Raw genomic sequence first — 26,899 nt, forward strand, 5'->3', positions numbered from 1 at the left:
TTTAAGATTTTATTTATTTATCTGACAGACAGAGATCACAAGTAGGCAGAGTCAGGCAGAGAGGTGGGGTGGAGGGAAGCAGGCTCCCTGCTCAGCAAAGAGTTGGATGCGGGGCTCAATCCCAGAACCCTGAGATCATGACCTGAGCCAAAGGCAGAAACTTAACCCACTGAGTCACCCAGGTGCCCCGCTAACAGATATTTTAAAAAATATTGTATATCTAATAAACACATTGTCTGTAAATATGAAAGATATGTTTAAGCTTGAAAAAGTAATAATTCAACATGTTTTTGAGGCATGTAAATGTATATTTTATATTCTAGTGTGTCTCCAGAATTTTTATTTTAGCCAACTGCTGAGTAATTTATTTGAAAAATCTAAATGTTAAAAGGATTCATTAATTCATTGAAGAATTACTTATGCTCGATACTGTGTTCCAAGAATATTCTAAATGCATATATCATTATTTTGGCTAAACTCTAAGCCCAACCAGGAACTCCTATCTATTGGTAGTTGGAGAGAATGAAGGACATGAAATATGTCTTAGCAATATGGCTATGGAATGAATTAAAGGAGAAAGAGAAATATGGCTGTAAATGGCCAATGAATTTTGTACACCAGTTCTATCTTATATTACATTTTAAACTGTAATCTATTCTTTAAATGCCTGTTGTAATGGCAAACCATACAGAGATGATGTCTTATATCAATGGCACTTTTGGAAAGGAAACACCTTGGGGTGTAGTCCATGTCGGGGTGATGATGTGGAAAGAGGGGAGGATCGCCAGAGGACAGATAGAACAGAGAGAATTTACTAAGGACACTAGAATGTGGGGTGGTCCTTAGAAACACAAGCCCCAGTGAATCTTCAGATTTATTTTGGACATGTCTGGTTTCTCTAATAAATGGAATGGGGGCCCAGATGTATTCTTTTTGAATTTTAAGGGAAACGGTAACCTCTAAGTCTCAGGGATCCGTAGGTACTTAACTTTTAGGTTATATTTTTCAGGACTTTCAACTCCAACATAAATTTTTCTAATGCAAATGGATGAACTATACTAAACATTTAGGGAAGACAGTGCAGCAATTCTTTTCTTCTTTTTAAAGATTTTATATATTTACTTGAGAGAGACAATGAGAGAGTGAGAGAATGAGTGGGGAGAGTGGCTGAGGGAGAGGGAGAAGCAGAGTCCTTGCGGAGCAGGGAGCCTATGCAGTCTAGATTCCAGGATGCTGGGATCATCACCTGAGCAGAAGACAGACGCTACCAGATTGAACCACCCAGGTGCCCCTACTGTAGTAGTTCTTTACATACTCTTTCAGAAAACAAAGGAAGAGGAGTGCCTGGCTGGCTCAGTCAGAAGAGCATGCAACTCTTGATCTGGGAGTTAAGAGTTTGAGCCTCAAGTTGGGAATAGAGATGACTTAAAAATAAGATCTTTTTAGAAAGAAAAAAGAAAACAGAGGAAGAGGAAACACTGCCCAATTAAGTACAATGTTGGCATTACTCTCATGTCAAAACCAGACAAAGACATTACAGGAAAAGAAAACTACAAATATCTCTCATGAACAGAAACACAAAAAAACTTTCTAAGATTTTAACATATCAAACATATCCAACAAAATATAAAAAGGATAAAACTTTGCGGCCACGTGGAGTTAGTTTAGTCCAGAAAAGCACTTAAAAATCTATTAGATCTCACTGTAATAAGACAAAGAAAACCGATATAATTACCTCAATAAAGGCAGAAAAAATTTTTGACCAATTGCAATAGCCACTTATGTATGATATTCTTAGCAAATTAGAACCAGAAGGAAACTTTCTCAACCTGATAGAACCTGCAAAGAGCTAACCTTACATTCAATGGTAAGAGACTAAATGCCTTCCAAAACTATTAACAAGGTAAGGGTGCCTCTCATCACTTCTTGTACAACATTGTACTAGAGGTATTATTCCATGTAAGAGGGCAAAGAAAAAAAGAAAAGCATAATGATTGGAAAGGAAAAAGTACTACTATCTTATTTATAGACGACATCATTATCTGCAGAAGATCCTAACAGATCTAATACCAAACCGAACCAAAACAAAACCTATTAAAACTGTTAAGTAAATATAGAAAAGTGTCAGGATTCAAGGTCAATATATAAAAATTAAGTACTTACATATATAAACAACAATCATAAATTGAAATTTTAAAGAACTATTTATAATATAAAAAGATAAATACTTAAGGATAAATTTAACAAAACATGTTACACTATACAGTAAAAACCAAAAAATATTGCTGAAAGACATTAAAGCAGCTTTAAATTAATGGGGAAGGGCACCTAGTGCTGCAGTGGGTTAAGCCTCAGACTCTTGTTTTGGCTCTGGTCGTGACCTCCAGAGCCGGCCTGAGACTCTCAATGCCAGCCAACGCCACATGTGTGGGCACACAGTTCTCTCTCTCTCAAATAAATAAACCAATCTTAAAAAAAAGAAATTGATGGGGAGAGATATGCTCATGGACCCAAGAGTCAGTATTATCAGTGTGTCATTTCTTCCCAAACTGATTTAATATAGTGCAATCTCAAAGTCCCTGCAGTCCATTTTGTAGATATCGATGAACTTATCCTGAAATATATATGGAAATGGGAAGGACCTAAAATGGCCAAAACAAACAAATAAATATAACACCCGAAACAACACTGAAGAAAGGACAATGGTGGGCGTTTGAATGAAGTGATTTTGAGACTTAATTATAATCTACAGTAATCAAGGCAGTGTGGTCTTAGAGTATAAACAGAAATATGGATCAAGGGGACACAGTAAATTTAGTCCAGAAATAAACTCAATTGTACATAGCCAACAGAGTTTTGACAAAGATGCTAAGGCAATTCAATGGGGAAAGGCTAGGTAGAATAACGGGAAATCTGGACAAAAATGAACCTCTTTCCTTTCCTCATGCCATAAAGAATAATTCATTTGAAGTGTAACAAAGACCTAAAACTGTAAAACTTGTAGACGATAACATATAAGAAAATCTCTGTAACCTCGGGTTAAGCAAAGATTTCCTAAGACAAAAGAAAAAAAAAGAAAGGCATTAACTATGTAAAAGAAAAAAATGGATAAATTACATTAAAATTAAAACTTTCAGCTCTTCAAAAGACACTTCATAACATTTTCAAACATGCCACAGATTGGTAGAAAATATTTCAAAACATATCTATGAAGGGCGATATATAACACAAGGTATTGTAATATATAAAAAGAACTTTGAGATAATAAGCAAATTAATAAATGGCAAAAAGATGTGAATAGACGCTTCACCAAGGAAAAGACAGAGGTTAGCCCTAATAAGCATATGAAAAGATGCTTCAACATCATTAAGGATTAGGGAAATGGAAATGAAAACCACAGTAAGATACACAGAGGGGCATCTGGGTGGCTCAGTCATTCTGTGTCCACCTTTGGCTCAGGTCATGATCCCAGGGTCCGCTGAGCCCCATATCGGGTTCCCTGCTCAGTGGGGTGCCTGCTTCTCCTTCTCCCACTCCCCCTGCTTGTGTTCCTTCTCTCGCTGTATCTATGTCTTTCAAATAAATATAAAATCCTCAAAAAACCCCCCAAAGATACGCGTATAGACAACTGCAACTGCTATAATTGAAAAGACTGAAAATACCAAATGTCGAGGATATAGAGGGACTGGCACTCCCATAAATTGCCGGAGGGAATGCAAAACGGCAAAGCACTTTGGAAAGGTTTGGTAGTTTCTTGTATCATATTCATGCATGTATTTACCATACGATACAGCAGTTCCATTTTTAGGTATTTACTCCCAAGAAAAGAAAACATATATCCGCCCCAAGACGTGCTCACAGTCATAGCACCTCTATTCACTGGAAAGAACTGAAATGTCCGTGGATCGGTGAATGGATAAACTGCTACCCCTCTGTCGTAATACCAACCAACAATCACTACTGACTGACCAACTACTCATGAAACACGGGATTAACCTCAAAAGCATTAAGCTAAGCCGAGAAAAAAACCAAAGACCGCACAGGGTTGACTCCCTGCGTAAGGGATTCTCGAAAAGGCAAACCGTGCTGACAGAAAGCGCCTCCGCGGTTGCCAGGCACCGCGGTGTGGGCGGAGGGACCGACCGCGCGGCTCTCGATTTCAGTTTCCTCGCGGCCGACTGGCGGAGCCCCAGACCGAACGCTGAACGAAGCCGCTTTCCTTCCCACTGTCGTTCCTGGAAATTCGGCAGGTCCGCGGTGTCAGTGCTCCTCCTAGCGGAACTGCAGTGTTTCTTCCAAGGCCACCGGGTCCAGACGCTCAGGGGGCCCCTGCGAGCCCGGGGACGCCCCCTCAGCCCTGCCCACCCATCCCGTCCTCCGCCAGCACCCTGTGTCCTCTGGCAGCCTTCCAAGCCCTTCGTGACCCGTCCGAGTTTCCCTTTCCCTTTCCTTCTCTATTCCACCCCCGAACCAGAGCTACGGTTTCATTTCCTCCCGGCGCTGCGGGCTCCGCCCCCAAACAGCACGTTGCGAGCCCGGCGTCTGAGCGGGGGCGGAGCAGGCGAGGCTGGGGTTCCTCGACGCCACAGTGCTGTCCGCTAGCTCCGGCTGCGCACCGTGACGCCGCGGACGGTTTTCTCGGGGGCTCCGTCTCCTCCGACACCCGGAGAGCAGACGCGCGGCCGTAGAGCCCGGGAAAGCCGTGATGGAGCAGAGGCCGCGAAGGAGAGCTCGCGGCGGCGTGCGCCCGGTTCCCGAGCCGGACCCGCCGTCGCGACCCGCAGCGCCGCGGCGCTCCGCCGAGCCGCCGGGCACTCAGCTCTGGCTCTTCCCCAGCGCCGCCGGCCTCCGCAGAGCGCTGTCCCAGAGGACCGAGGCGACGCGACAGATGTGCTGCACGCGCGGGCGCCTCGTGGTGTTGGAGCGCGGCGGGGCCGGCGTCGAGGTTCACCAGCTGCCGGCGGGGAGCGACAGCGCCAAGAAGCCGAGTGAGTGGGCGGGCCAGTGCCCCCTGGGCCCTTCCGCCTCGTGCTGGGGGTGTGAGGGTGGGCGGCCGGGGGCCCCAAATGCAGCGTCGGCGGAGCTGCCCGAGGGTGCGTGTGGCGGGCCTTCTCTAAACGGGAAGGGAAGCTCCGAAGGGGACCCGACGCTGCCGCGGTCACCGGTGGCCGCAGAAACGCTCCGGGCCGGGTAGCTTTTGAATTTCGCGCGTGCGAGTGCCTGAGCGCTCCTTTATCCGCGTTCCCGTTTGGAGCCGAGTTTGCAGGACTGTGGCGGGAGCTGGGTCGCGCACTCTGCGAGTCGCCCGGGCGGACGGAGAGCACGTGCAGGCTGCATCTTCTTCCTTTAGCATTGGTTTCTGTCGAAGTTTACTTTTCGCTCACTCCTTGGGAGAACACAGCGGCTCCGATTTTGTGCGCGTTTGGAGAATATAGTTTTCTTGTTCTCAACGACAATATCATGTATACGTAAACGATTTAAAGAACGCCTACAGTTGCCCTTGGCCGAGGTGGTAGTAATCTCCGTCGATGAGGTCAGGAACTGTGGTTCCCATTTTAATGGTGGAGGAAAGCGAAGGACCACATTCTTAATCTTCGAAATTTCGCCCGTCTGTTGAGCGAAGAAAGTCGAGCATCTTTTCCTTTTTTCTATTGATCGTTTGCATTCCTTTTTTGGTGAACTGCTTGTTCATATCTTAAACTGGCTTTTTAAAAATTGAGTTGTTAATCTTTTTCTTATTTGAAGCGTTATTTGAATATTGAGTAAGAATAGCATAGACGTGATGTTTTAGTTGATGTTATTTTATGGTCTTCCTTCATCGATCTTTTCTGGTAAGACTTACGGATTTTGTGTTACACAGCTATCCACACTCAGGTTTTGTTTTTTTTTTTTTTTTAATGTACCCATCTTTGTAGCAATTTTAAGCTTTTACTTTTTTTTTTTTTTTTAAAGATTTTGTTTATTTATTTGACCGACAGAGATCACAAGCAGGCAGAGAGGCAGGCAGAGAGAGAGGGAAGCAGGCTCCCTGCTGAGTAGAGAACCTGACGGGGCTCAATCACAGGACCCGGAGATCATGACCTGAGCCAAGGCAGAAGCTTAACCCACTGAGACACCCAGGCACCCCAGCTTTTACTTATTTTTTGAAGTAGGCTCGGTGGAGCCCAACGGGGGGCTTGAACTCATGACCCTGAGATCAAAACCTGAGTTGAAATCAAGGGTCTGTGTGGGGTTTAACCAACAGAACCACCCAGGCTCTCCTTAACGCTTTTATTTTTCAAGTTAAAATTTGGGATTCACTTGAAAATCATTTTGATTTTAGGACGTAGGGGAATCCAGATTTATTTGTTTCTCCAGATGGTTAGTCTGATGTCCCTTTACCTTTTCTGAGTAACCTTTTCCTCCCTGGCCCTTGAGTAACTTTTTTCCCAACTGATTGGAAATGCTGATCTCTGAAAAATACTAGTCTGTTTAACCATTTCTTCTTTATTACCTATACTGTGTTGGTTCTCATAGCATTTCTAATAAGAAGGTTTGTGCTTTGAGATTTTTACATGAATAAATCCAGTTTGGTTAGAACTGAAAAGTAAAATCCCCACATCCAGTTTTTGTGAACAAATTAAATAAGAGTAAATGGTAACTGTGGACACTTTTTAGGTCTCTTAAATTTTAGGAAGGGCTAAATATGCAGTCATGACAATAAAAATTCTTTTAACAGCATGTCTCCTTAAAAGTTAGTGGGTGACTCAGTGGTTAAGCATCTGCCTTCAGCTCACGTCTTGATCCCGGGGGTCCTGGGATGGAGCCCAGCATCAAGTTCCCTGCTCAGGGCGAAGCCTGCTTCTTCCTCTCGCACTCACCCTGCTGGTGATCCCTCTCTCGCTGTGTCTTTCTCTGTCAAATAAATAAATAAAATCTTTAAAAAAAAATTAGTCCTCAACCACAATTCTTCCTTTTTAAATTATAGAACTTGGGGGTGCTTGGGTGGCTCCGATGGTTGAGTGTCTGCCTTTGGCTCAGGTCATCATCTGCAGGTCCTGGGATCCATCTAGCCCCCCATGAGGCTCCGGGCTGGCTCAGTAGGTAGCCTGCTTCTCTCCCTCTCCCTTTGCCTCCCCACTGGTTGTGTGCTCTCTTTCTCTCTCTCAAATGAATAAATAAAAAATATTAAAAAGAAAAACAAAATATAGAACTTGGCTCCTATATGGAGCAATTAGGAGAATTTTATTATTATTATTATTTGTTTTGTATTTGGAAAGAGTATATCTCAAAATACACAGTATATTTTCTCCTAAAACTAGTTAATGCCATCCAGATACTGTTATATTTTCTTATAGACTTTTTAATTTCTGTTACTTCAAATTTAATTTCTCTGTCTCAGACTATTAAACAGGAATCTAAAAGCAAATATTTTAATTGGTTATTTAAAAACTATATTGAATTTTTAAAAAATTTTTTTAGATGAGAGAGGGACAGGAGAAGAGGGAAAGAAAGAAATGTAAGCAGGCTCCACGCTCCTCCATCTCACAACCCTGAGATCATGTATGACCTGAGCTGAAATCAAGAAAGATGCTTAACTGAGCCACCCTGGTGCCCCAAAACTATATTCAATTTAAAACAAAGAATAAATCAGTGCCTTCCCAAATTGAAAAAAAAAATCCATGGTCAAAACAGTAGTCATTCCTAATTTGTCTGGTTTTGTTCTTGAATTTTTCTTTAAGGAGAGGTTCATGTTAAACTAAAGATTGTCTAGTTGAAATTTTTCTTCAAGTGTTTTAAGTGTATTTTAATGAAATAAATAATAATAGTGGGTAATAACCTGAATGATGATAGTTCCTGATTGGGTTTGCTCTGCAGAATGCATTAAGTTAGGAAAAAAAATGAAGATACATTCTGTGGACCAAGGAGCAGAGCATATGCTGATTCTGTCCTCAGATGGAAAACCATTTGAATACAACTATAGCATAGAACATGCAAGGTAAGGGAACTTTTTTCTTTTATTAAAAATTATTTAAAACTTATTCAAACAGCAACCAATTTTTGTAGGAAAATGTTACTTTATATTAAACTTGTCTCCTGCTTTTACATAGTGGCTCTTAAGTAAACAATTCTGAAATGATCAGTGAATTCCATCAGTGAGATACAACCAAGTTATGTCCATAGACATCGTGTGTTGTTTTGACATTTAAAAGAAATGATTGTTGGTCTGCCTCACCCCAAATTGGACTTCCACATTCACTGGTTCATTTACCCCTCATAATAATCCTGTGAGTTAGATGATCAGAAATAAAAGTTTTCAACGCAGGAGAAAAATAACATTATTGTGGAATGATTTGTGAGACTTTCCTAGTAGATCTTGTGACTTAGAACTTATTTTCATTTTGTATTATTCCTGTATCATACAATTATTGTTTGCAAGAGAGACTTGGGATCATTCTAATTATAATTATATAGTGTACGTTATTTATCTTTTAAACCACCAACTAAAACACATGTAGTATTTTTTATAATATTAGGTGTACTGAATGTGAAGTAGTAAATTTAAATTTTTCTTGAGCTTCAGTCCCAATGAAATACAATTAATAATTGTAACATTGATGTTGTGACTTCCATTATAGTGATTGACATAAAATATATTTTCTTTCATCAGGTTTCAGTGCATTTTACAAGAAAAAAGTATAATTCAGATCACATGTGGAGATTATCATTCTCTTGCACTTTCAAAAGGTACTTTCTGGACTATTATTTTTTAGAGGGAGTAAATGTGCGTATATGTAGAATGAGTAGAGTATATATGCTTCACTTTGTAATAGACAAGAATAATGGTTTTGAATTTGATATAGTTCAGGGCACTTCTTCGTTTTTTGTTGTTTTTTTTTAAAGTAAGCTCTAGGCCCGACATGGGGCTTGAACTCACAACCCTGAGATAGATTGATGAAGAGTCACATGTTCTACCAACTGAGCCAGCCAGGCACCCCAAGGCACTTGTTAGAAAGTAAGAATTTTTGGATGTGTAAAATCTTCAGGTTTCCATATTTACTGTACCTACATTGTACTCTTCAAATGACAAAACAAACAATTTAGTAAAGAATTTGATACCCTCTGTTATTCAAGGACAATAGTTGATGGATTGGGAGTACAGTGTATCACAAACAATGGAGCACTTTCCTGGGAGGATTTCGAGCAAGACCGAGAGTTTGTATAGAGCCTTAGAAGTCACAGTGCAATAATAGGGCATGATTGGTTGGGGTTGCATATGTAACCTAATTTGGAAAGATCAGGGAATGAGGAAATAAGTATACACCCTGGAGTTGGCTTGGTGTTTGGGGATTGGCTTACTGGTTGGATACATGGTGTTTCTGGCCAAGCAGAACATTTAGAGGAACGTGTAAGTCAGTTTGCAGACATGGCACCCTGGGTAGGAATGGCTCTATCTTGACCCTGGAGATTTATTTCAACAGTTCCATGTTTTTATTTTTCAAATACGAAACAATGAAAATATTTTGAATAATCAAAATCATTCTGGAAACAGCACCAGGCTTGGGCTACCCTTTTCTAGAACCTTCTTACTTTTTCCAAGTGCTCCTTCATCTCCCATGACAGGAACTTAGAATCTCTTGGGTCTGCTCTTGTGGCCAGTTTGCAGGCCTCTGATGTGCTCCCACATTACCATTTGAATTCAGGGATTCTCCCAGCCTTTAATATTTCTTACTTCTTATCAGACACCATAATGGTGGGAAGTTGAAACAGTGAATATAGATTACTTCCTAAAGGAACTTGACCATGGAGGAATGATTATGACAGGATGGTGATAGATAGGAATTCAGGGTCAAGGAAAAAAAAAATTTTAAATACATAGGACAGATAAAAACAGACTAAAGGGAAATTGGGATAAAAGGGAAGTAAATAATTCAGAATTTGACCTGTGTTGAGGGCCCTGTTGAAGTTTGAGAATATGAACTTGCATTGGAAAAAATTGGCCTGATTGTTTGACTTCATCCGTTCGTGAACACATTTCGTTTTGAGTATCTACCCCGTTCAGGTTATAAAGATAAAATAGAAGCCTAGGGTCTAATGATATTGGGGCAAAAGAGATATTCAGAGTTTATTACTGGTAAATCATAATCTAGGAAGAATGAAAATTGGGGAAGCAAGAAAGAGAATTGATCATTTCATCATTATATTCTTTTTTTTTTTTTTAAACATTTACTTATTTGACAGCAAGAGATCACAAGTAGCCAGAGAGGCAGGCAGAGAGAGGAGGAAGCAGGCTCCCTGCTGAGCAGAGAGCCCAATGCGGGGCTCGATCCCAGGACCCTGGAACCATGACCTGAGCTGAAGGCAGAGGCTTAACCCACTGAGCCACCCAGGCACCCCTCATCATTATATTCTTACTTCCTGATAGGCACATGGTGTTACCTTTGAAGGAGAGTTCTGCCCCCCGACCAGATTCTACATGGTATCTTACAAAGAGGTGCTCAGTAAGCATTAATTCTCTGATATATTTTTTCAGATCAGATATTGTCAATTCCATTAGATAAACACTTCAGAACTTTTTTGCACGCTCCATGTATTCAGTTAACAGGAAGATGCAGACTTTTTCAAGATACTGTGCTGTAATTTCAAATTACACATTATTTAGAATCTTCAGGCACATGAACAGAGTGGGTGGGCAGAAGAAAAACATTAATTTTAGGTTCTGTTTTCCTAGATGTAGAATGTTTTGGTTTTCATGGACCCATTCCTTGAATTTGGTTGTTGTATGTTCAGGTAGCTTCATTCTACTGGTCTTTGTCGGTTTGGGCTGCTATAACAAAAATACCATAGATTGGCTGAATTAAACAGCAGAAAATTCTTTCTCCCAATTCTGGAGGCTAGAAGTCCAATTCAGGGTGTCAGCAGGTTCGGTGTCTGTGTGGAGGGCCCATCTTCTTACATGGTGGGGAGGGCAAGAGAACTCTTTGGAATCTCTCATATGGGCACTAATCTCATTCTCGAGGGCTCCACCCTGATGATCTCAGCTAATCCTAGTCACCTTCCAAAGGTCCACCTCCTAATATCCTCACATTGAGGGTTAGTTTTTCCACATGTGTATTTTTTGAAAGGGACATGACCATTAAAAAAGCCCATCATGTAGTGATGTGGGGCAGAGGGGGATGTTCAGGGGCTATTACTGGTACATCACAATCTTGGAAGATAATATTTGGGGAAGCAAGGACACAAACTCTACCCTTTGAAGCAGAAGGTAAGGAAGTGTAACTGTTACTGCTAAAGAGGAGATTGCTTCGGGTTTTTCTCTCAGACCTGGGAAGTTGAATGTAAGAGACTGATAGTATAGTATGAATAACATACATAATGCCCAAAGATACTGATAGTATAGTATGGATAACATACATAATGCCCGAAGTTAATGTCTCCTGTAGTTCAAACTTAATAAAGCAGCATTTTGTTTGTTTATGTCAAGGTGGTGAGCTCTTTGCATGGGGACAGAATTTACATGGCCAGCTTGGAATTGGAAGACTATTTGCCTCAGTCCCCACACCACAGGTTGTGGAGCACCTTTCAGGAGTCCCCTTGGTTCAGATTTCTGCAGGAAAAGCCCACAGCATGGCCTTATCCATGTCTGGAAACATTTACTCATGGGGAAGAAATGATTTGGGGCAACTAGGCCTGGGCCACACTGACGGTATGGAACTGTATTTTCAAGTTCACATTATCAAATATATTTCTTTTTTTTTTAAACTTTATTTTTTAGATTTTTTTATTTATTTGACAGAGATCACAAGTAGGCAGAGAGGCAGGCAGAGAGAGAGAGGAGGAAGCACGCTCCCTGCTGAGCAGAGAGCCCGATGCGGGCCTTGATCCCAGGACCCCGAGACCATGACCCGAGCCAAAGGCAGAGGCTTTAACCCACTGAGCGACCCAGGCGCCCCTCAAATGTATTTCTTAGATAAGAGATGAATTTAACACAAGCCACCCTGTCAAAAATGGTTCAGATCTTCACTGTCATTGGTGCTTTTCTTCCTGGTTGTGGTTATCTCTGTCTTTTTTTTTTTTTTTTTTTTTGTTATCTCTGTCTTCAGGGCAGAAGCAATCTAGGAGACATGCATAGTGGAAGTTGTTGCTGTGATTGAGATGTCTGTCAGGGTTGTGTGGGCTAAGCGAAAGAGCACTGCACTGATCGGAATACCTGGTCTCTGCTTCCCACTTTGCAGTTAACTAATGGCAGGGCCTGGCTGAGTCACTTAACTTTTTTCTAGGCCTTATTTTCTTTTTCTATAAAGTGATGCATTTGGATGAAATGACCTCCGAAGTGCCTTTGCACATAAATGTCTGTTACTATTCCATTTTAAGACAAAAGAATACTGATGATCTCTTTAGCAACTCACAGATTCTAATCTTAGTCTATAGGGTATTAATATATCTGCATACACAGATAAGGGAAAGAAACCTGTTATTCCTGTTGTTGAACTACTTCCACAAAGCAGATGGCAAACTTTCTTATGATCCTGAATACGTCTTGGAGTTTTCAGGTGTGGCAGACTGCTGCTTTATCAGTTGTGGTAATGTACCTGTTTCCCCCTGGGTTAGTGGTCATACACTGCATCTTTCCCTGATATGGCCCTCAGGAGAAACCATAGTCAGTGATGGAAAAATACTCAAAGGAGGGAAAGGAATAAAGAGCAGTTAAACTGTTTTTGCTGAACCTCTAAGTGCTTTTGACAGGGAAATTGTGAAAAGAAAGAAGAGGTAGTATAGGGCAGGAACCCTGTAGTAGAGAATTTAAAAGAAAAAAAAAGAATCTTTATGTTCATTAAAGGGGTGATTTTAGATGGGAATTGGAAATACCAGATATGCTGCAATTGAAGTTAATCAAGTTAGGCTGACAGGAGGAGTGGGTTCTGGAAAGTGGCTTGACACTTTCACATACGTGTTCTCCTGTGTGTGGCCCTTTGACCACTGCCTCACCCCCAGTTTTAGGCCAGAATAAGTGTACCAACACTGTGGGATTTCTTGTCAAAAGGTGTTAGGAACTGTGACTACCAGCTGAGAGTGCAGGTGTGTTCCTAGTAGCATGGAACTCCAGGGTGCAAATCAGCGTTCTCATTTGATCACTTCAGATTCTTTTTCTTGCATAGGTGAAGATTTTCCTTCCCTCATTGAAGCACTGGACAATCAGAAAGTTGAATTTCTTGCTTGTGGTGGCTCTCACACTGCCCTGCTCACAGAGGTGCGTGTATCCTTGTCTCTCCAATGGTAATTCTGGAAGAACTTTAGAGTGGGAAAAGCACAAAACACCTGGATTTGGGAACTTAGTATTTCCCTGGGAAGAAGGGTCACTTCTCACATGTAGGATTGTCCTCCTGATAATTTGGGGCTTTGCTTTGGTGGTCTTTTTTTTTTTTTTTTTTTTTAAGGATTTCCTTAATTATTTTAGAGAGTGTGCACATGAGCAGGGTGGGGAGGGGCAGAGAAAGAGGGAGAAAAGCAGACTCCTCTTGAGTGTAGAGCCCAATGTAGGGCTTGATACCATGACCCTGAGCTGAAATCAAGAGTCAGATGCTGGGGCACGTGGGTGGCTCAGTGAATTAAATCCTCTGCCTTCGGCTCAGGTCATGATCCCAGGGTCCTGGGATCGAGCCCCGAATCGGGCTCTCTGCTCAGCGGGGAGCCTGCTGCTCTGCCTACTTGTGATCTCTGTCAAATAAGTAAATAAAAACCTTAAAAAAAAAAAAAAGTCAGATGCGTAACTGACTGAGCTACCCAGGCTCCCCTGAGTGAGGCATCAATGAGGCATCAGTGAATAGCCCTTTTGTTAATTATGCAGTGATATCAGTGAATTCAGTAATATTTTATTATTAAGTAATATTACTTACTGTTGTATTTTTCTAGAATCTGATACGTTTTTTTTCTTTAGGATGGGCAGGTATTTACTTTTGGTGCTGGGAAATATGGGCAACTCGGTCACAATTCCACACAGAATGAGTTAAGACCCCGTTTGGTGACTGAGCTCACTGGAACTAGAGTGACCCAGCTAGCATGTGGAAGGTAAGTTGTCAAGTGTCTGTGAAGATTGATGAAATCATTATGATAAATTTAGATAGGTAGTTTAATAAAACTTCATCAGTTTTTTGTTATTGAGATAAACGTATCAAATATTTTCACATGAAGATGCTTAATTTATGTTAGATAATAATCTTTATTTTAGCATATATATTTGTTTTCATTTTTTTTTAATATCTAAATAATCTCTAAACCCAATGTGGGGCTAGAACTCATGACTCTGAGATCAAGAGTTGCATACTTCTCAGACTGAGCCAGCCAGGCATGCCCTGCATTAATTTTTATTAATGAGAAAATTATTCACTTTCTGTTGCCCCTTTAGTGAAATATCTTTGTAACTGCTCAGACAGACTTTCACCTTTAAGAAAAATATGTCATTTACTTGGGAAAAAATAAACATGAATCACAAAGGTTTATTCATTGATATCTTTCTCACAACCCCTTAGAGGCCAACCTACTAAGTTACTGTAATTCTTTCAGAGTGATCACAGTAGAGGATAAGACAAAGTCATTGGTGGTTTGAGTAGAATATTCTAATAAGTTTGATTTTTCCAGCTTTTGTTGTTGTTGTTAATAAAAGTAGAAAAATTTGCTCAAACTCCTTGGCTCATTTAGTTATTCCTTGAACATCATTCACTTCTAACCAGTGGGATTTTGGGTTTGTGGTAAGGTTAAGAAGTCTTTTCAGTCAGATACTCTTCTTTTGGGCAAGTCTTTCCTTATTAAACACAAGCAAATTCAGGCTCTATCTGAATATTGGGTTCATGTGTTTGTTTACCAAAATCCTTTGTGTAAAGAAAACTTGTGTATGTACCTTTCAGTCCATAGACCTATTCTTTTATGATCCTGGAGTAAAATTACATAAATGGATATTATTAAAGTAGACCAGATTATTGGGATGGTATGATTCTGTGCATTCAGGGGGACATTTTCACCACTTTGGATTTTTCAAAACACTCATTTCTTTAAGTAGCATGTGTTAGAAGAGGAGTCTCATGTTAGAGATATCTTAATACACACCAGGGGGGCAGTTCCCCTACTAACACAAGAGAATTCACTGGAAAGATGCTCAGAACTTACTGAAAGTTATTAAAGCCGTATTCACATTTATTATAAGAAATGGATACAAATTAGAACCAGTCAAAGGAAGGGATGTCTGGAACAGAGTCCAGGAGGAGTCTTCCACTCTCCAGTCCCCATAGAATCATGGACAGAATGTTATTACCTTCTCCCAGCCCGATACATGATGATGTGTATAGTATTGTCATCCAGGGAAGCCCAACCCAAGTCCAGAGTTGTTACTATGGCTTCATTGCCTAGTCATGGTTGATTGAATCATTGCCTGCAGCGGTGAACTCAAATTCTGGCCTCTCCCTCCCTGTAGGTTGGGCTTCAGTGAAGCCAGAGAGGCCCTTCCCAAGCCACCTGGGTAGGCTGTTAGGTGTGATCTCAGGATCTTCCCATGAATAACAAAGACGCTCCTATCACTTGGGAAATTCTAAGGGTTTAGAGGTTACCTCCCAGGAACTGAGGACAAAGGCCAAATTCTTTGCTTAACACATTCTAGAGTGGGAGAGGCCTAGGAGCATATCAGTAAGGGAGTCATTATGGTAAAGGTCTTTGGGAAATGGAGCTCAGAAAGGTTCACCTAATTCCATCTTCTAGGATGGGGAGAGGGGGCACTCAAAGATGGCTTCCAAGAGGTGGTGACTCTCAAGTCAAGGTTTGAAAAAGGAGTAGCAAGCAAGGGCAGCTGCTTGTTCCTGTCCAGGGAATGCCTTTTCCCAAGGCCCGCATTGTGGCCTTGAGTGGACATAGGGATTCCAAAATCATCTGAGCCACACATTAATGCTATTTTAGTTTCCATGTTGCTAATTTCATCCATTGGAAGTTGGTTAACTAGTTTCACTCACTGGGTGACCTAATTTCAGCAGTTTACGTGTTGCTGTGTACTCTCTTCATTGTAGATAATTGAGAATTGACCATCTGTGCTTTTATTTAATAGGCGGCACACACTTGCCTATGTTTCTGATTTGGGGAAAGTCTTTTCTTTTGGTTCTGGAAAAGAAGGACAACTGGGAAACGGTGGAACACATAATCAGCTGATACCACTTCCCATGAAATTGCCATCAAATGAAGAACTCAAATTTGGTAAATTTTGTAGGAACACAGGATTTGGCTTAAATACCACTCTCAAGAAACTGACTTTTCTGTGTGTAATGTGACAAGGAAAAAAAATGTATGACTATGAAGGAAGTTTCTCTAAACATTGGTTTCATTTTTTTACTTGTAAAGAGCTTAAAATATTCAGTATAATTAATGAAGTAAAAATAACCATTAGTTTTCTCTTATTCCTTCAGATTAATAAGATTAATGTGGACCTAAAATGATAGAACATAAAATAGATTATATGGATTCAGAGGCATATTTATAGGAGACCTATTAATTCCATGGTGATTGGTTTTCTAACCTGGTAACTGACTCAATCACGTAAAGCCCCAAGAATCATGAATGAGCAGCTGTCATATGTCAGGCACTGTAACTGTGCTTACCCCTTATGTGTGTTATCTCACCTGTCCTTTAACAGTTCTGGGAGATGTGTGCTCTCAGGCTCATCTTACTGGAGGATACAGAGCCTTGGAGGTTAGTTAGCCAGTTCTTACAGCCAGTTAGTGCTTTGGGTGGATTTGAACCATGGCCTGAGCCACACAGAGCTCAAAACACTCTGCTATAGAAACTGCATCAGAGTACTTTGGTTACTTAATTCTGAAACCTTAGTGGTGACCCAAGGTACCAGAATTCTCTTAAGTTCTTTTGGGAAAATAAACAGTAGGATGTCTTCTTTGAGCAGTTCATATGCTTGATTTCTTTTCCCTTAAGATTTTATTTATTTATTTGACAGACAGAGATCACAAATAGGCAGAGAGGGAGGGGAAAGCAGGCTCCCTGCTGAGCAGAGAGCCTGATGCAGGGCTCCATTCCAGGACCCTGGGATCATGACCTGAGCTGAAGGCAGAGGCTTTAACCCACTGAGCCACTGCCCCTCATGTGTTTGATTTCTTATAGCCACTTAGACTTTTGAAGTACTTAATTTATATTCTTTACAGCCAGTAGTTACTGGTTAAGTCTTGATTTGTAGAATATGGCTTTTGGTAATGAGGGCTGAATTTAAGCAGGGATCAGCTAACTAATCAAATACTGCTTCGACTATTTTATATATAAGCATTTACATTAATTATATATGTCAAACTGATGTCATCTGTCAGCCTTGCAGATCATCTGTTTTTGCCAACTAGCCTTCCTCTGAAGGAAATGTATATTCCTGCTTCATGAGTGGGAAATGTGCTGAGGCCTTGTGTCACAAAGAGAAAAGGACCAAGTTTTTTTGTTTATTTTTTTAAATTTTATTTATTTTATTATTTGACAGACAGAGATCACAATTAGGCAGTGAGGCAGGCAGAGAGAGAGGAAGGGAAGCAGGCTCTCCGCTCAGCAGAGAGCCCAATGCAGGGCTTGCTTCCAGGACTCTGGGATCATGACCTGAGCCAAAGGCAGAGGCTTTAACCAACTGAGCCACCCAGGCGCCCCAAAAAGGACCAAGTTTAAGAGGAATCTGAAATGATTTAAATTGAGCGTGCATGTTTGTGCCAGCCACTTTCTGCACTCTTACTTTCTGTGTCTCCCTTTCAGAAAGCCGAACTTCAGAAAAGGAGTTAATAATGATTGCTGGAGGGAATCAGAGCATTTTGCTCTGGATGGGAAAAAAGGTAAAAATAGATCTCTAGATGTTTTATATAACTTGGTATATTAAGCGAACTGAAGGGTTTCAGTATCCAGGTATGGTGAATTCCAAAATCATCTAGTTTCTAAGCTGACCTTTAGGGAATAGCTAAACATTATGGATCCTTTATTGTCAAAACTACGTAAGTATTGACTCACAGGAATCAGGAGATTTGTCCCTGGTAAATGTCAAATCAGATTTCCTTGGATCTTTCCTTGGCCCTGCCAGCGGCTTGGTTGGTATTCTAGCAGGCCATCACGTTGACGTTCTAACATTTTGCTGGCCAGGAGTAAAAAAGACCCAGGGTTCATAGCCTGTGAATCCTGAGTTGATAACCCCCTCACAGTGCTTTGCTGAGGCCTCCCACTCCTCCCACTCCTCGAGGATCTTCCCCTTGAGGCTGTGTGGTGCTCATTTTAATCTGATTATACCTGTTGGAAGTGCTGAGTGTTGGAGCACTCAGAGAAATTTACCTTGGATTTAAGCCCCTTGGGCAAGAAGTTGACAACCAGGCAAATAAATGATCCATTACTTCTTGGTAAAATCTTACTTAAGGATTTCTCACAGCTATATCCTCCATGTTTAAAAATCAGTATTACTTTGTATCCTTGGAATGTGCCTAAAAGTTGGATACCTATTTTTGTGGTGTCTAAATTGCTGTGTTTTACTTGTTTGTTTACAGAATTCCTATGTTAATCTGAGGAGGAAAATTCCTACGTTGAACAAAGGGACCATAAGGAGGTGGATTGCTGATGTGGGGACTAAACAGTGGCAAAATACAAAAAGGTACTGCCCCTGTGTTTCTCTGCTCATAGAGTTCTGTAAAGTATCCCCCATGACTGGTTCTGGACAGTTCAGAGATAATGAAGTTTTGTGGTCCACGATGTCCATCAGCCAGAGGAAGAACGAATAGATTTTGTGCGTGCATGAGTGTGTGTGTGTAGAGACAAGGATTTATTTTTAAGAAGTTGGCTTATACGCAGTTGGAACTCTGTGTGTGTGTGTGTAGAGACAGGGATTTATTTTTAAGGAGTCGGCTTATACGCAGTTGTTGGAACTGACAAGTGCAAAATAGGCAGTGCAGGCCAGCCAGCTGGAGACCCAGGGAGGAGTTAGCAGCTTGGGTCTGGAGACAGAATTCTCCATGCCTGGGAACCTTTTTCTCTTCAGGCCTTCGATGTAGGATGAGGCACACCCATGTTATGGAGGGTTATCTGCTTTACTCAGCGTCTGTTGATTTGAATGTGAATCTCCTCTAGAAAGTATCTTCACGGCAACATTGGATTGGTGTTTAGCCAGATATTTGGGTACTATAGCCTAACCAAGTTGAAACATTAAAATTAAAAACCACAGCTAATGTGTAAGCTCTGTGAGGGCAGCTTTTTTGACTGGAGGACTCTCTGGGTCTCTCGTATGTTTCCCTATATTGTGACTGTTTTTAGTAGGAGATACCCCTAAGCCATTTCCCAGCCCTCTTTGCCTTAGAACCACTTGTCTGTAGACGTCTTCACAGCTGGACAGTGTGGGCAGTCTTGCTCAAAGCCATACAACTCCTGCCATTTCTCAGGATTACATTTACTTCTACAAGCGTTTCCTTTTAGAGATATTTTTAGGTATGGTTTCCTAATTTTGTAAAATAATTATATGAAATAGCTGCAGTGTAGTCTGTATAGATGATCAAGAACTGTGCTGGTGACTGCACTCACCTTGCTGAGTGCTGAGTGATGTGTGGAATTGTTGAAACACTGTTGTACTCCTGAAACTGAGGTGACATTCTGTCAGCTGTACTTCAATAATTAAAAAAAAAAACCACTTGTGCTATTACTTCCAAGATGGAACTAAGCCTACCCTCCTCACCCCCATCCTCCCATTTAATTTCTGGTAATTTTTTTCTGTTCCATTTAAGTGCAGCAGAAATAAATAGGGTTTGGAGAGGTAGGTGGGATGGGGATGTCTTACTTATTCAAGGAATTAACCCTAGGTCAGTCCTTTTCCTCTTTCCCTGTGGCTTCTCTGACTACATACCTTTATATTACTCACATTTGTCTCGAAGTTTTGAGATTGGGAAAATGAATAGACTTTTAGATGCCCAAGGCAAAATGCAAACAAATCAGAGACGGAGAAGTGTGAAGGATGGTTAGGAGATGTGTTATTTATCACGTCTTACGCTATAAGGAGACATACAGTATGATGTGTTTTAACCACCATCTTATTCCTCATATAGGGAAATCAGAGAGATATTTTCATCTCCTGCTTGTCTGACCGGAAGTTTTTTAAGGGAAAGGTAATATATTTAATATATTTATAAAGTTTAAGATCCTGTTAAAAATACTGCATACGGCATGGTGACTGTAGTGAATAATGGATTGTATATTCGAAAGTTGCTAAGATAGTAGATCTTGAACATACTCATTATAAAAAAAAAAGTTGGGGGGCATCTGGGTGTCTCAGTTGTTTAAGAATCTGCCTTTGGCTCAGGTCATGATCTTGGGGTCCTAGGATCAAGCCCCTCATCAGGCCCTCTGCTTAGTGGGGAATCTGCTTCTCTGTCCCCATGCTCTTGTGCTCTTCCTCTCTCTCTCTCTCCCTCTCTCAAATAAATAAATAAAATCTTTATGAAAAAGGGAAAAAATTGTAACTATATGTGATGATGGATGTTAACTAGACTTATGTGGTAATTATTTTGCAATATATACATGTATCAGTTCATTATGTTATACACACCTGAAACTAATATAACGTGATGTCAGTTGTCTTTCAATAAAAAATGAAAGATTATAAAATGGCATGAGGTTAAAATAATTCACTCTATGTTTATCTCTTTAAAAATTCTAAAAGAATTTTTATTTCTATTTATGAGAGAGAGAGACAGCATGCACACAAACGTGTGGGGGGGGCGTGTGGGAGGAGGCAAGAGGGAGAGGGAGGGAGAATCTGAAGCAGGCTCCCCACTGACCATGGAGCGAGACATGGGGCTTGATCTCACAACCCTGAAATCATGACCTGAGCAGAAATCAAGAGTTGGATGCCTAACTGACTGAGCCACCCAGGCACCCCTAAAAATTAACTGTTTTTAATACATGCACACTGTAGAAAATGTAAAAAATAAAGACCTGTGATCGAAAAAAATGAAAATACCGTAATCCACTACTTAAGAGGACTAGCTTTTGTGCATATATCTTTTTTTGTGCAAATTTATTTTTTTATTAAAAATGTGATTATGTTCTTTTATATATTACTTTATACTTAATGTATTTGTCCATTTTTTATTTTATTCAGTTCATATCATTCAGTAGTTTTCTTTGATGTCATTGTAATGGCTGCATAGTATTCCGTGGGAAGGACATACCTTTATTTATTTATTTATTTAACCATTAATTTATTTAACTATTTCCCATTAGAAGGTGTTAAGATTTCTTTGAAATTTTAAATGAAAGAACGACTTAGCACCTCTTTTCCTAAATATTTATATGACGTTTATCTTAAAAATATTTTCTATTTTGAGACAGGAAATACTTGTATTATTTTACAAAGAATGTGTCTATTTCTAAGACATTGAACATAAACATATAAAGAATAAATGTAATTCACAAGTTAAGTTTTTTTTTTTTTTTAAGATTTTATTTATTTATTTGAGAGAGAGAGAGAGAGAGAAGGCATGAGCAGGGGGAGAGGGAGAAGCAGGCTCCCTGCATAGCAGGGAGCCCAGTGCCCGATCCCGGGATCTTAGGATCATGACCTGAGCCAAAGGCAGACACTTAACCAACTGAGCCACCCAGGCATCCCTCATTAGTAATTTTCTGTTGCAACATTAAGAATTTACTGCTTCTGAACCCCCCCCCTTTTTAAAAAGATGTATTTATTTATTTATTTATTTGAGAGCGGGGGAGAGAGAGAATACTAGTTGGGGGGCAAGGGAGCCAGAGAGAGCATCTTATGCAGCTCCATGCTGAGTGTGGAGCCCAAGGTGGGGCTCAATCATGTATGACCTGAGACGAAACTGAGTCAGATGCTCAACCGACTATGCCACCCAGGTGTCCCTGAAGCCCCTTTTTTTGATCCTGACTTTCAGTTCAGGTAAGTGGGAGACATGGTCATTTTTTTCAGAAATGGGGGGGGAACCTCTATTTTTTTGTGTGTGTAGTGTGGCTTTTAAAAAAAAAATATTTAATGTGGTGACTCAGTGGGTTAAGCCTCTGCCTTTGGCTCATGTCATGATCTCGGGATCCTGGGTTAGAGCCCCATATCGGGCTCTCTGCTCAGCAGGGAGCCTGCTTCCCCCTCTCTCTCTGCCTGCCTTTCTGCCTACTTGTGATCTCTGTCTGTCAAATAAATAAATAAATAAAAATCTTTAAAATAAATAAATAAATATTTAAGATTAGATAGTATCAGAATTAAACTTGGATAGTATATATATTGTTAATGTGGGCTTTATTTTTTTTAATTTTTTAGAAAAAATCATAAGTGGTCAATGACATTCTCAATTGAATTTGTGTTTAGCCTAATTATTTTCTTTATTGTAAAGTTGAGGGAAAAAGTAATTTTGTTGAAATGAAATAAGATTTAGAAGAAACGCTTCATCTGGATAAATAGTCTGATGAAATCTATAATTTTGAAGTGGCCTATTCCATTTACTTACCCATGTACTTTAAAATTTTTTCTTCCTTCTATAGAAAATCTGCAGAAATGATGCTTATTCACTTGGACTTAAATAAAGCAAGAAGTGCCTTTAAAGAGTTAACCCAGAAGGACTGGATTGCTAACACGGTGGTATTCTTTAGATTCTTATTTGGAAAAAGAAAATACATTAAAACATTTTTTTTTTTGGACAATTCAAAATTTGAGAAGAAATACTTTGTTTCAGGAGAGTCTCAGACCCTATAGCATATCCAGATCTGGTGAAAGTCAGACAGCGTTCAGGAGTTGGTCCCTTTGGGGCAGATTTGTTGCTCTGGTAATCCCATGGATGACAAATAGTCTCAGTGGTTCATCTGTACCGACAAATAGCATACACACACACACACACACACACACACACAATCTGTACATAGATGCACACACTCTCTGGAGGGAATTTTGTCAACTCAGGCTATAAGGAAGATGATTGAAGGATTTGTTGAGGTTGGTACACTAGAACACAAAGACGTGTTATCGATAATTATTTTAAACATGGGTATAGACATGAGAACACTTTTTGTTATGAACATCCCCCTTACCCGGGACTATCTGGATTCTTTTTCTCTGTGTTTTGTTCTCTTGCACTTCCTTTCTGTAGGTTCTAGAATGTTCTTTGGGGGATTGTTGCTCTTTGTTTCAGTACTGTTATTACTGTCCTTAGGTTTCCCACTTTGCCAAATGCTCCAAACATGTTTCCTTCATTAGTTTAGCCTTTCTTGATGTAGTCTCTATTTATTTCTCTGTTCTCTTAATATTGGTTGATCTAGGGGTAGTACTTTCTATGTTCTCTCAATCTGTTTCTTTCCTGGTGTCACTCTGGTTCCTTTTCTCTCTCCCTGGGCCCCTCTTCCGTCTCTTCTCCCCTCCCTTTCCCCTTCCCTTTTCTTTGCTCCTCCCCTCTGCTTCTTTCCCCTCCATTCCACTGTGCTTTCTTTTCCTCTCCTCACCTCTCTCCTCCCCTTCTTTCTTCCTCCCTGTCCCCCATTTCCCCTCTTTCCATTCCTTTCTCCTCCTTCTCCCCCTCTCCTCATTTGCTCTTGGCCTCTGTTTCTGTACCTCTCATTATCTCTCAGTCTCCCTTTCATCTCTCCTTCCTTCCTTTCCTGCCTCACCTGTTCTGCTCTATCCTCTAAAACCAGCATTCTCTATGCGAGCTTCAGGGTCTCTTTACACACACTCCTTTCTCTTGAGGGAAGATGAAAGTTTAATTCTGTTAACCTTGGCAGGACCGTGGCCCTGTTAGGGGTTGAGGTAAAATGGATCCCTAATTGTGTACCTTTGTCAGGACTCTGCAGCATTTAGTAGGAAGATACCACTTCTGCATCTGTGGAGGGAAGAATTTGGGCCAGTTCCTCACTAAAGCTAATTGTACCTTGGTTGTGCCAGAACAATATTGTATGATACGCAGTCAACATAATCATAGAGCAGTCTTCCCATTATTTAGACCAGATAGTTGGCTAAGAAAACCTGTAATGTTTCTTTCTATTTTGAGATTCCTGTGACACAGATTCACAGACTTTTGCAGTTCATTCCTTCATTCAGTAGACACTTGGATGCTTGCTCTGTGTAGGGCACTGTGGTGCAGACTCCTGGTGAAAATGAAAGACATGCTCCCGCTCTTTAAAACGCTTAGTTAGGGACAAACACGAACATGCAGGTATTAGTGGGAAGATTGGGTGTGTTTTACGCTCCGCTGCTTTCCCTGATGCCACACTTAGAATCTAGTTAGTGTATAATTAATATTTCTGGATGAATTCAGTCATCACTAGGGCAATGAATGGTCATCTCTACTTAGAGCAATCAAATCAAGGTCCCCAGAGGAAGTACGAGTTTACCCTGTGCCTGCCTCAGGAGGGGCATTCCTGGCATTCAGAAAGTACACTGGGCACAAGTGTGTGGAACAAGATGGCTGAAGTGAGAGGATCACAGTAGTTCTGCAGGTCTAAGGGGAAGGCTGGGAGGTTGGGTGATGTGGCAGCTGATGAGCGCTGAGGTAGAAGGGGTGTGTGTTACCGGGAGGTGTTAGAGTAATCAGATATGTTCACTCCAAAGACTGAACCATGTAGTAGAGCCTGCCATAGTGTTTTGATACAGAAATAGATAATAACAAGAATTTGTCCATTTAGAGACATCATTTAGCTCATATCATAATTTAATGATTAAGAGATTGGGCTTTGGTGTCAGAAAGATCCAGATGAGATTCCCACTTAGCTCTGTGACTTTGAGCAGATACAGAGTTCCTGTCTATAAAATGGGGTTAAAATACCATCTATGTTCTCAAAGAACTATAACCGGATTAGCATATGTAAAGCACTTAGCATAATACTTGACAAATGAGTACTCCATAAATAAGTATAGCTTCTCAGTGGATTTTGAAACAAATTATTTCTTTTATCTGGGCACATCTAACATAAACATTCAGAATTGCATTTGAATTTTTCTTGGAATGCTTGTGTTCTGATTTGGGGAAATGGTAAATGGAGATTGGAAGGACTAAAATTTTGAGTTTGTAGTGGAGAGTTGGTGATGAGGCAGGTGGTCCTGTGAGGAAACCATACTGTTTTTGTTGCTGGGGTTATTGCTTTTTGTTTGTGTGGGGTTATTAATTTCATGTTGCTTTTGGGGGTTCTTATGCATTCTTTTTCTTTAAAGATAATGAGGTGGGATAGTGGAATGAGGGGGTAGACTGTAATATTTATTATTGGGAGGGCTGCCTATTTTGATTTCCTTGTTCATCCAGTACAACTTTAAGATGATTTCTTCTCCACCTCCTTCATGCTTCTCAGTAATTAAATGGGATAACGCTTGTCACGTATCTATACCTCGAGTAGTTGGGAAGCTATGTGAGATTGGATGTAAACATTGGTTTTAGGACTGAATGATTATTCCAATTCCTTGGTGGAATGAAACTCCAGGTTCTAGATTTTATTTTATTACAAATTGCATCTAGTTCTTGCTGTGTTTTGAGTGTCTTTTCCCTGATCTTTTTGACCACAGATAACCACATGTCTCAGAGATAATCTGCTCAAAAATCTTCCATTTCATTCTCCGCACCAAGAAGCTTTAGAGATTTTCTTCCTTCTCCCTGAGTGTCCCATGATGCATGATTATAACAACTGGGAGAGCCTGGTGGTTCCGTTTGCAGAGGCTATTTGTGCCATGAGTGACCAATCTTTAGGGGTTCTAGGTAAGACTGATGATTTACATTTGAAAATACGTTAACCATCCTCTCAGTGGAAATGCACACCTGGTAAAGTTATAGCAAAACTTAGATAATTGTTAACTATATTACTGTTTTTTAGTTCATACTCTTAGCATATTGTAAAGATGCTGTAGTAAATATTGTAGTCATCCAAAGTAGGTCGTTTTGCTACCTTTTTAGAGTTCTTATAATGGTACATGTGTGGTTTGGTCATGAAGTCCTTTGTCCCCAACTTTTCATTATGAAAAATTCCATAAAAGTTGGAGGAATAGTACATGAATATCCATATATCCTCTACCTTAGAGTCAGCGACAGTTAACCTCTTGCCATGTGTGCTTCCTTCTTTATGAGCAGCTTACATTTTATGTTTGCTGAAATACTTGAAAGTAAGTTGGACACATCATGACATTTCACCCATAATATTTCAGCATGCATCTCTTAAGAGCCTGTGTTAAACCAATCACTATCACACCTAATAAAATTAGTCATAATTCCATAATGTCTAGGCCATACTCAAATTTCTGTACTTGTCATAAAAGTATTTTACAGCCTTTTTTTTTTTTTAAGAGTCTAGGTCAGTTGTCCTGTAGGGCGCCCTACATGTAAATTTGTCTGATTATTTCCAGCCTTCTCTATTTCAAATGCATTGGAAGTTAGGTCTAGGAGCTTGATTATATTTTAATGAGGTTTTTATTTTGACAAATAGCATATTCAGCCCAAGGAAGTCCATTCTTTCTTATGTTTTTTATTAAATCTAGGTAAGTGAGTGATGAAAAACTAGTGGAAAGCATTTTTTGGTTTTTCACAATGCTGAGAGGTGCGTGTGTGTGTGCTTTCTTTTTAGTAAGCTGTAGGACCATGCTGATCAGAGAGCCCGACGCGGGGCTCGATCCCAGGACCCTGAGATCATGACCTGAGCCGAAGGCAGAGGCTTTAACCCACTGAGCCACCCAGGCACCCCCTTAAGTCTGGTTTTTAAAACAGCATACTATTTGATGTGGGCAAAATTTAAAAAAAAAAAAAAAGTGACTTGTCAGGTTTTTTCCCCCACAAATTAATTAGATCAGGCTCATGTGTTATATCAAGGGATTTTTCTCAAGGACATTAAATTTGTGAACTTTCTTGATTGCCTTTGTAGTTAACTAAAAACTTTATCACAAATATGTTTTTGTAAC

General features: G+C 40.3%; 1 protein-coding gene across 1 annotated transcript in view; it reads left to right on the forward strand.

Moving 5' to 3' along the window:
* Positions 1-4,705: 4,705 nt before the first annotated feature.
* Positions 4,706-26,899, forward strand: part of HERC5 (HECT and RLD domain containing E3 ubiquitin protein ligase 5) — a gene marked incomplete at its 5' end in the record, with an annotated part of 41,165 nt that continues 18,971 nt past the window's right edge. The window contains 12 exons of the mRNA XM_080796801.1: positions 4,706-4,988; positions 7,858-7,978; positions 8,651-8,727; positions 11,465-11,686; positions 13,140-13,231; positions 13,919-14,049; positions 16,070-16,215; positions 17,755-17,831; positions 18,528-18,631; positions 20,070-20,129; positions 22,519-22,612; positions 25,520-25,709. Coding sequence (XP_080652927.1) covers positions 4,706-4,988; positions 7,858-7,978; positions 8,651-8,727; positions 11,465-11,686; positions 13,140-13,231; positions 13,919-14,049; positions 16,070-16,215; positions 17,755-17,831; positions 18,528-18,631; positions 20,070-20,129; positions 22,519-22,612; positions 25,520-25,709 — 1,597 coding nt within the window. The remainder of the gene's footprint in view (positions 4,989-7,857; positions 7,979-8,650; positions 8,728-11,464; positions 11,687-13,139; positions 13,232-13,918; positions 14,050-16,069; positions 16,216-17,754; positions 17,832-18,527; positions 18,632-20,069; positions 20,130-22,518; positions 22,613-25,519; positions 25,710-26,899) is intronic.

The sequence above is a fragment of the Martes martes genome, assembly GCF_963455335.1.
Source record: "Martes martes genome assembly, chromosome: 2".
Classification (NCBI taxonomy): domain Eukaryota; kingdom Metazoa; phylum Chordata; class Mammalia; order Carnivora; family Mustelidae; genus Martes; species Martes martes.